General features: G+C 37.9%; 1 protein-coding gene across 2 annotated transcripts; it reads left to right on the forward strand.

Annotated features, from left to right (window-relative positions):
- Window positions 1-43: 43 nt before the first annotated feature.
- ENY2 (ENY2 transcription and export complex 2 subunit) lies at window positions 44-10,027 on the forward strand. 2 transcript variants are annotated; one of them, XM_080647022.1, is made up of 5 exons: window positions 44-295; window positions 1,684-1,760; window positions 5,763-5,833; window positions 7,171-7,245; window positions 9,761-10,027. In XM_080647022.1, exons 1-5 carry the CDS (start codon window positions 290-292, stop codon window positions 9,835-9,837), a joined length of 306 nt encoding a protein of 101 aa, XP_080503148.1. In that variant the 5' UTR covers window positions 44-289; the 3' UTR covers window positions 9,838-10,027. The 2 variants fall into 2 exon arrangements, with proteins under 2 accessions (XP_080503148.1, XP_080503149.1); XM_080647023.1 differs by having other exon boundaries at window positions 140-223.
- The last annotated feature ends 665 nt before the right edge of the window (window positions 10,028-10,692 follow it).

The raw sequence follows: 10,692 nt of genomic DNA on the forward strand, positions 1-10,692 counted from the left end.
GCCGGGATGCGTAGTTTTCAGAGGACGCACCGCCCAGCGCGACAGTAGGAGCTGGACTCTCTTACCCAGAGGGCTGAGCGGCCAGGAGGCGGCCCGCGCTGGTTAAATTCTCACCTTATAGGCAGGGTGGCGAGGCCCCGCCCCGGAAATGCGTGTTCTAGCTTTCTGTGTGCTTGGGCGCCCGAGCTACTGAGGGTCTAAGTCCGGGCAGCCGAAGAGTGTGGTAGGTAACGGTCGTCAGCGCAAGGGTCATTTCGTCGCTGGGAAGGGACGGCCCTCGCCCGCGGTGATGGTGGTGAGCTATGCCCGTGGTCCTCAGGGCCGGGACCCGGGCCCAGCCCAGGCTCCTTTCGATGTGCTGTCTTTCGTTAGCTTCCCCGACCCGCGCTCGCGGGCCTGTAGGGCTCTCCGACTGGGCGTGCTACCGGAGTTGGCCTGGAGCCAGTCCTCGCTTTGTTTTCTGGCTCCTCCCCTCCCGCCTCTCCGCTGTCTCCGCCCCGTTCCGTTTTCCCCAGGAATGACTGGACTGGGAGGGATCCCCTAGCGCCCTTGTTTTACCAGTGAGAAAACTGAGGTCTTTAAGAATTGACTGGTCCAAGGTCACTATCCGTATTTTAGGGGCCAAGGCGACATTAAGTTCAATATTCTGGGCATGGTACTGAAGTGGACCTGAGAATTGTCTCGAAAATGTTAATCTCCAGTTACAAAAGCAAACATGTTCTGGTCCTTTCTCAACCCCTCCTTTTTCCTTTGCACTTGAAAAAAAAAAAAAAAAGAAATCTCAACTCTGAGAAGTCACTGCCAGCCTGAGTTTTCCTATAGGGCACATGGCAGGCAGCAAAAGTAAGTCTGAAGTTACTGACAGGTTCAGTGACGGACGTAATGCTAGCTGGTTCCAGGTTCCACAGCCTAACCTCCCTCTTCTTTCTACACCATTTTGGTTTGGGCTGTCTTGTTTTTACTGAGAATGGAGACTTTTCCAAGTTAGGAATTCGTTTGGGATTTGTTACCCCCTTATCCCACCAGCAGGCTTTGATCAAGAGCCAGCACAAACACACTTACAGCTCGTTTAGCAGTCGTGATTCTGGATACGTCCTCGTGAGGAGCGAAGCCCTTTAAAATCTCACCTGGAAATTTCATTTTTTTCTCCAACAGTGCTTAATCTTTTACTGACAGCCTATCTTAGTATGGCTTCCCCAAAATGTTGAACAGAAATGATTAGCGGTCAGTAATGATGAGCTGTTCAAGCGCTTGGGGGCGGGGTCAAAGCCACCTGAGTTCAAAACCGACTTTCGTGACTTTCTATCTCAGTGCCTCAGTTTCCTCATCTGTAAAACATAGATTATGTGAATAATACTTACATAAAACAATAGGTTCTGGGAGTTGAATGAGTTAAAAAACAACAATGTGTTAGCCCAGGACCAGGCACATAAGTGTTCAATGTTACAATAATGGCAACTTACAGACTCGTTTTAATAAAGGGTATATGGGGGAAGGAAGCCATTAAGTGAGTTTATCAGTATGACCTCTTGGGATGCAGTAATGACATTGTTAACACATTGTTGGTATTTATCGCCCCTTCAGTTTGATAGAATGGTAAAGGTGTGGAGGTGCTTGCCTAGAGGATTTAGAAGGAAATGCTTTATTAGTGTTCTATATCTGAAAATACATGTTGATGTTCAGGTTAGCAAGATGAACAAAGATGCGCAGATGAGAGCAGCGATTAACCAAAAGTTGATAGAAACTGGAGAAAGAGAACGGTAAGTAATAGACTGTGTGAATAAATTACATTTAACACCTTTAAATTACAGTTACATTATATACAAGAACCGAAATAATGAAGGAACAAAACTGATGTCAGTGGAAAGAATTACAGAAAAATGGATTGTCAAAAGCTTCAGTTCCTAACATCTATAAACAATAGTTAGGCCTATTCAGTATTGCAAGACTTAGAGGGAAGTAAGTGATGTAGAAAGATAAACAAGAAATGACTCTCAGAGATTGTATAATAGCAAAAAAATTCCTAAATAACTACAGTTGGAGACATAATGTTAAATATATTTCATGGATTTTTTACAGAGGAAGGGCGAGGGATAGTTAGAAACATCGATGAGAGAGAAACATCGATCAGCTGCCTCCTGCACACCCCCCACTGGGGATGTGTCCACAACCAAGGTACATGCCCTTGACCGGAATCAAACCTGGGACCCCTCAGTCCGAAGGCCAATGCTCTATCCACTGAGCCACACCGGTTAGGGCACCAAGCTCTTTTTTAATACTCATCCAAGGATATGTTTTCATTAATTTTAGAGAGAGAGGAAGGAAAAGGGGGAGAGAAATATTGATCTGTCTCCTCACACCGAGACCGGGATTGAACCTGAGACCTTTGATGTGTGGGACAATGCTTCAGCCAACTGAGCCACAACAGCCAGGGCATTACTAAGTTCTCAGAGTAGCATGTATTATCTGAAACATTCCTCTCCTCTTTTTTCTCCTAATCTTTAGCTATTTCTAGCTCATCTTCAAGTCTTAATTTAAATTGAGTATCTCTTAACTCCCAAATATCTTGGTCTATCAGAACATTTAACATTGTATTGTGACCACCTACTTAGCTCGTTTGTATCCTTCAATATAATTTTAAGTTACTTGACAGCAGAAATACCAGTGTATATCCAGTATCATGCCTAGTTCTTAGTTGGCCAACTAAATATTTGAAAAAATGAACACAAAGGTTTGCAAGTACAAAGGAGAGGCTGAGGAACCAAGAAAGGCTTCCAGAAACAGGGTGGTAAATTGTGAGAGAAATATAAGCAACAGGAGGGTTCTTTCAATTCCATCTGCGGGTTAAGGTGATCAGTTAAGATCTCACAGAATAGTAAAAGGGGTACTTCAGCTGGGGGAGAAGGATTAGCAGTTCTTCAAGCCAAAAAAGTAGAGAAGACAATCTACGTAGATGGAACAATGTGCAAAATCACAGCTTCTGGGAAAGTGCAGAATTAAAGCTAGGAGGAGATAAAGGGTAAAAGCTGTGTGGACAGGAGGAGTAGATTTTGTATAAGTCATAGATTTTTTTAGTTGAAAATGATAGAAACTGGCTTAACCAAAGGAAACACATAAGCTCTTCTAACTGAAAAGTCTAGAGCTTAAAATTGCTTCAGGCACCGCTAGGTTCAGACACTCAAAAATTATTGTCAACAATATATCTTTCTTTGCCTCTCAGCTCTGCTTTCCTCTGTGTTGGCTTTATTCTCAGGCAGGCTCTCCCTACAGAGATTAGTATTTCAAAATGTATATCCCTCTGACTCAGACTACCTTCCTCCTAATAGTTTAATGAAGACCTGCCTTGATTACCATCTTACTTAGGTAATAGGCCAGTCATGATCACCCTTGCCTAGGTCACATGTCCATCACTAGAACCCTACCCAGATTTCTTCTACTGAGAGTGGTAGAGGTGTTTTTTTGTTTTGTTTTTTTTTGTTTTGTTTTCTTCTGTCAAAAAAAAGGACAGGAAAATGGGTGGTAGGTTTGCAAAAACATCTGTTGTTTAAAAGGTTTTTTTAAGGGAATGACTAGATCACATTTGCACTTTAGGAATGTTATTCTGGCAGTGTGGAGCATAGACTGGAAGCGTTAGAGACAATGCAGAAGATTATATTGTGTTAAAAATAAAAAAAAAAGTAAAATGGAAAGGAAAACTAGGTTGTGGGTTTTTGTTTTTTGTTTTTTTTGAGTAAAATCAGAAATGAGGAAGAAGGTGGAAAATAGAAAGGTGCCTTGGGAAACTGAGAGGATAGCATTGCCAGTAATGAGAATAGGGGACTATGTATTTGTTTGTTTATTTCATGCAGCTTAGTTACTGAGTTTCTACCACATGCCACGTCCTGTTAAGGTGCTGAAGTGATAGTGAACAAAGTGAAGTCTGTCCTTTCCTGGAACTTGCATTCTAATGGGGGAAAACAGACAAGAAATGTCTAATATGACAGGTAATGATGAGTTCTACAGGGAAACCAAAGAAGAGAATAATGGGGTATGTTATTTTGGAAAGAAAAAACAGGGCTTCACTGATAAGAGATCAGAAGGATATGAGGGAGATGGATGGACTCCAAGGTCCCAAGATAGGAACTTTTTGGCATTTTGAGGAGCACACGGAAGCTAATGAGACTGAATAAATTAGAAGAGGGAAAGAACAAAGTCAGGGCACAGCTGGGGAGGGGGCAGATCATGGAGGGTCATTTAGGCTGTGGTAAAACTTGAAGTTTACTCAGGGTAAATTAGGAAGCCACTGGAGAGTTTTGAGCAGTGGGAGGAGAATGGAAGTGTGCAAGGAGAAAAAGCAGGGAAACAAGTTAGGAGGCTTTGGGAACAATCCAGTCGAGACAAGGTGGTAGCTTGCACAAGGGCAGAGATGGTAAAAAAAAACATGGGTACAGGTACATATTTTAAAACTGGAACCAGTAGGATTTGCTCATGGGTTGGATGTGTAGTGCGAACAAAGTTGCGGCGAAGGACGCTGCCAAGGTTTCTAGCCTGAGGAACTGGAAGAATGGAGTTGCCATCGTGACAAGGAGAACAGGTTGAGGGTGGAGAGAAGCATGAGTTGGGCTTGAGCCCTGTACAGATTGAATGACCTGATTAAACATTGAGATGAAAATGTCACATGGTGGAGATAATAGGAATATTGAAAGAAGCGGTTTGGTTTGGAATATGACATGTTTTAAGCTGAGAAATAAGATGATTTAGGTTGAAGACTGAGGATTTTTTTTAGAGTGGGTATGGAAAAGGAACAAAGTACTGATAAGAAACTATTTTATTACATCCATGATGCCATTGGTTGCAATAAACACCTTTTTTTTTAAACCAGTAAGAAACAAGAAAACCCTGCTAATTAAATTACGATAAGGCCCTGGCCAGGTAGCTTGGTTGGTTGGAGTTCTTCCTGTAAGCCAAGGTTTCGGGTTTGATCCCAGGTCAGAGCACATATAAGAATCAATCAATGAATGCATCAAATCAATGGAACAACAAATCTCTCTCTCTCCCTCTCTCCCTCTCCCTTTTCCCCTCCTCTCCTCCTCCCCCCTCCCTCCCTTCTTCACTCCTTCCCTCCTTCTTTCCTTCCCTCTCATCCTACCTTCCTACCTCTCTACCTCGATCTCTAAAAATTAATAAATAAAAAAATTTAAATGGTGATAGGCATGCCACTTACTGAATTGTTAAAATGTCGGGCGGGGGGGGGGGGGATGTTAGATTCATGAAATACATAATTGATGAGTCATTTAGAAGGTTAATGGAAAAAGGGAGGGGGGAGTCTTTGAGAGTAGAGAGAGAAATAATGGGGAAGTAAGAGAATTGAAGGATAAGAATTTGTAGTCAAGGAAGGGATTTTGGAGTTTGAAGATTTCAGAGGTGCAGCTGCTCCAAGCGCAACTAATACCCTCCAAAAGGTGTATAGCCCCACAATATTCCTGTTGGTGGAGGGAGGTAGACGGGGAGTAAGAAGGCCAGAGTAGAGTTTCTTGAGAAGTATTGTGCCCCATCTGCTTTACTTTACTTTGCTGGTAATGAAAAGGAGGCCATGTCCTCACAAGATCAAAGAACTATTTAAACTATTTCGTGATAGAACCAGGATCAGGACATGGTTGAAGTTTTGTGACTGGAAAGCAGGAAATTTTTAATTGAAGAGTTGAACTTGTGATTCAAACATTCCTATCTGAGAGATTGCACATTGTTATAGTTTAATTTGAAAACACTTTTTTTTCCTACAGCCTCAAAGAGTTGCTGAGAGCTAAATTAATTGAATGTGGCTGGAAGGATCAATTGAAGGCACACTGTAAAGGTAATCAGTTTCATTTAGAAGATAAGCTAATTCCATTGTTCTCTATGTTGGTTTGAAGTTCACTAGAAAAATTACAGTCAGTATTTTAAAGGTATATAAGTGGTCAGACATAATTTTAAACAAATGGAAAATTGACTCTTGTAGTGATGATTTCCTGCCCGCTGTGATAATATGTAGACCTAATTCCTAAATTTATAGAAATTTTTTGTGTATTTCTCTTAAAACAAGTGAAGCAAGATTTTCTATGGCTTTAAAATGTAGAATCTCACCTTTTTCAGTGTGCCTATTCAAAGGGAAACATTCCTTATTGCTAAAATGTTTTAATTTAACCAGCTGAGTACTTTATGGTTGTTAGATACTTAGGAATTACCTCTCTTGTCTTTAACAGTGTTATTTTGAAAAATTCATGTTAAAAGCTCTTAGAGAATTATACTTATTTTTTTTAAATATAGAATGGGGGCTTGTTAAATTGCTTAATGTTGATGATGATACCATTAGATAGATTACACATGTCACTATGATGAGCCTCCTTTCTGGCTCAGCTTTTAGTATAATAGCATTTTGGTTATTTTTAATGATTCCCCATTGTATTGTAATGGTTTCTACAAGTAATAATGATAATAGTGACTATTTATAACATTAACTAATTACGACAAATTAGTAAAAGCATAGACTTTGAGGTCATACAGATCTTCACTGGTAAAAGACTAGAGCTGTATTTCAACTCATGTTTGGATGAGTTATTTAATCTTTATGCTTTAGTTGCCTCATCTGTGAAGTGGGAAAAATGCCCAGCCCATTTCATTATTGTGAATATTAAATGATGTAAAGCATCCAGCACACAGTAGGGGTTCAGTAAACGTTAACTACTTTCCCTCTTGTTTCTTTTGGCCCAGTCTAGAGAAGAGAAAGGAGCAAAGGAGTTTTGTATTTTCATTTTGGGCTATGAAATTTTAAATTGGACACAAATAATAGCTTTTTCCCCCTCCACACACATAAGAGCTAGTAAGATAACAGTGAAATAAGATCTGTGCAGCTATAAATTTCTAGCTTTTTATAACTGTTAGATTTGACCTTATAGTTCAAATTCATTCTGTGCTATATTTGTTAAGTTAATGTTATTTAGCTGAGAGATGAACAGGCTTTTATGATATTATCTGGTGAATACTTAATGTGTTTAAAGTTGAATTAAATATTCATTAAAAAAGAAGTGTCCTCTTTTTTTAAAAAAGACCAATCTGTACTCTAAAAACATGATCTTAACCCTTCCTCTATGAAAATCTTTCTTACAGATAATGATTTTAAATGATATGATTTGTTTTTTGCTTTTGCATAAGAGGTAATTAAAGAAAAAGGACTAGAACACGTTACTGTTGATGACTTGGTGGCTGAAATCACACCAAAAGGCAGAGGTAAGGAATACAAATTGTGTGAAAGGAAACGTGTGCTAAAGACATGATTTTTTCTGACATGCTGGTTCAGCTTTTCTTTCTTCCTACAAGGAAAAACAACTTTTCCAGAATTATTTGGAGAGTTGGTGTTCCCTCAATGGGAACAATTATAATTGTCTCCCTGCCTCCCTAGCATGATTTTGAGTAACAGATGAGATAAGAGGTATAAAATGTTTTTGCACTCTGAAACAGTATACAAAGAAATTGACATGATTGGTAAGGAAGATATTTTTTAAAATATGGGATCTTGTAGAGGTAAATATACCTGAAGCTAAGACTTATAAACTATTAAATATGGCCTGACTTCACTTAATATTTAATAATTCAGAGTTTTACTCCTGTCTGAGTCATTGCTCTGTCGCTTTGCTTATTAAAAATAAACAAAGCTCTGTCTTCTTGAATGTCTAATTAAGAATGTAGTAGGGCCATAACTTCATGTTCAGGGTAATCCATAATTAAGATTCACACTGCAACCACCTAATTTCTCCCTTTACTGCCTTGTTTACAGCAGGCAAAGGAAAGAAAGAAGTATGTTAACATTGACGTTATGTAATAAATATTGTCAGGAAACTACATTATATGGTTATCTCAGATGGACCTACATTTTTCCCCCATTTACTTTGAGAAAGTTTAAGTGAAACCAGGTAAATTAGATGAGCTATTGTTTTCTCACACAAAAATAGTAAAAATAATTTAAATGTAAATAAGTAAATATATTTGAAAATTATTCTTAGAAACTACTAGTTCCCTGAATTGCTTACCTGCTAGGAAGGAGCTAGGAATCCTTTGGTCCTTTCCATCATATCTTTTGGCCTTGTTACAGCTATAAAAACCTGACCTTTTCTCTACACATATCTCAGAGAAAGAAAAATAAAACCAACAGTATTTATTGTTTCCACCATGAATTTATATTTTAAAATGATTTTCCCTAAACTTGTTTTCTATTTTCCTTCAGTAATTTATGCCTAATTTGTTAACATTGCTTAGGAACCGGTTATACAAGCTAGAAATTGTCCTTTGCTCCTCCTTCAACACTGGTATCTTGGACATATCAGTTCTTTGTAGCTCCCCTGCTAGAGAATGAGTAAAGAAAGAAAAGAGAAGTGAAAATAAATCTGTCCTCTTAGTCTTCTTTATTGTGAAGAGTAGAAGCATTTTACTTTTTTGACCTTTTTAGTGTGCCATTTTGTGAATTTTATATACAAGTATGAATTCATATAACCACCACTTCCTTCAAGCAATCCCGTTGTATTCATTCACACCCTATCCCTACCCCAAGGCAAAGGATCTGTTCTCCATCACCTGAAAGTATATTTAATAGACATATTGATCACATTTCCAGTGGACTTGAATTAACCGTGTGGTCTCTATTTCTAGACAGGCTGAAACTAAACAGTTTATAGAGGAGTATCTGTCTCATCTGATTTGTGTACTTATTTCTGAAATTCTTACAGAAATATTTAACTATATCTGAAGCCTTCCATTTCCTCTGAATACAAGCATATAGCATTAGAAGTGTTAGTTAATTCTCTATTGTCCTTATTTATTAGGCAATTAGAAAAGGAACAGTAATGTAGATTTGTTTATTTATATTTAATATTAAAATTTCCAAAGGTAGGGCTTTTTTTTTCTTTTCATTTTTTGTTTAATACTCCAAATAGATAGTACGGTCACATGGTTTAAATTCGAAAAGTAAAAATATAGGAAACGTAACCGCTGTTGTGGTTTTTGCATCTTTGCTGAGTCAGAGAGTATATGCATTTATTTCTATAAAATATTGTCGAATTACCTTCCCAAAAACATTGAAACAATTTATATTCCCACCAGCTAATATGAGAGTGCTAGTTTTTCCTTCAGTCTTGCCAACACAGTATATTATTAACCATTGGATTTTAGCCAATCTGATTGGTAAAACATGTTATCTGAATGTGGTTTTAATTTTCATTTCTCTTGTAAGGTTTATCCCCTCTTATGTTCAAGAACTGTGTGTTTCTCCTTTTCTTCATCTCCTGTGCTCATTTTTCTAACAGCCTGCTGATCTTTTCTTATCAAATTGGAGAAATTTTAGAGTAGAGAGATTAGCCCATTTCTGTAAAAGTGTTTTCCCAGTTTTTGTCTTTTGCCTTTGTTTACAGTGATTTTGATCAAGCTTATTAAGTTGCTTTTGCATTTGAATTACATTTATCAATCTGTTATAGCCTCTGTGTTTTAAAAAGGCCATTTTTCACTTCGTTTAAAGAATTTTCCCATGTTTCTTCTCAATGTTCCATGTATTTCATTATTTCACTCAAATAATAATTGAAAATATACTTTATTTTTTCAGATGTTTATCTAATTTGTTATTAAAGCTCATGAGGGTATTTACAAAATGAATTATAAATTTTGGATCGGTCATCCTGAATAAAACATCAAATCTAAAATTAGCATATATTCATTGGAATCTTCTTACTCTTATATTTTTATTTTTATATTTCAGCCCTGGTACCTGACAGTGTAAAGAAGGAGCTTCTACAAAGAATAAGAACATTCCTTGCTCAGCATGCCAGCCTTTAAGATTGAATTAGATTGTGTTGTTTTGTGGTCTTATTTCTGAAAGTAAAACTTGCCATAAATTAGGAATCGCTTTCCCAAAATAAAATCCTTTTTTGTATGATGGTATACAGTTTTCGGTAATGATGTATACATTGTATTGATTTTTTTTTTTCCCTAAATGTGTTATTTTAATAAATATCTCATGAATGAGTTTGAAGTTTCCTTGGATCTTGGAATAAATGGGACTTTTCAACAATGCACCAGATTTGTTGAGAGAAAAAGTCATCAAATAATATAGTTTGTTAAGTATGTACATGTTTCTGTGCTAACAACTGAGGAGAAGTAAGCTGCCTCTTCTGGTTGTCGAGATATGGTATGTTTCTCTTGAATCACTATACTATTTTATAATACATGTCCCATCTTGTACTACAGTTGTCTTATTTGTTATAAACTCTGAGAGTTAGGACTGGGTCTTACTCATCTTTATGTGCCTTCCTTATTCCTCAAAGAATTTACCATCCTATTGGAAGAGACAACATTTGCAAACTGGCTTCATCCCAAGCTCCTCTCACATATCTACTCATCTGAACTTTGAAAACAGAAACTCTAAATTACATCCCCACATACTAAGGTCAAGGAAGAACTTAATGGGAAATAATCTGCACCCATAGCTTTACTCTGACATCAAGATTGCCAAATCCAATGGACTCTTGTCTGTACTTGTGTGACCTCTGCTGGAAACTGAGAATGTTGAGCATCCTGCCACTGGAACTTTCCTCCCACTCCTCACAGTGTTTATTCCTACCACTGGAAGTTCCTTCTGTTTCTCGTGGAGTACCTTTTGCTGTATGGGACTGGAAATAATGGTATTTCTTA

The sequence above is a fragment of the Plecotus auritus genome, assembly GCF_963455305.1.
Source record: "Plecotus auritus genome assembly, chromosome: 11".
Classification (NCBI taxonomy): Eukaryota; Metazoa; Chordata; class Mammalia; order Chiroptera; family Vespertilionidae; genus Plecotus; species Plecotus auritus.

Excerpts from the sequence above, each read along its gene's own strand:
- ENY2 (XM_080647022.1), top strand. Across the intron at positions 1,761-5,762 it reads GAAACTGGAGAAAGAGAACG|CCTCAAAGAGTTGCTGAGAG; the intron begins GTAAGTAATAGA and ends TTTTTCCTACAG. Across the intron at positions 7,246-9,760 it reads AATCACACCAAAAGGCAGAG|CCCTGGTACCTGACAGTGTA; the intron begins GTAAGGAATACA and ends TTTATATTTCAG.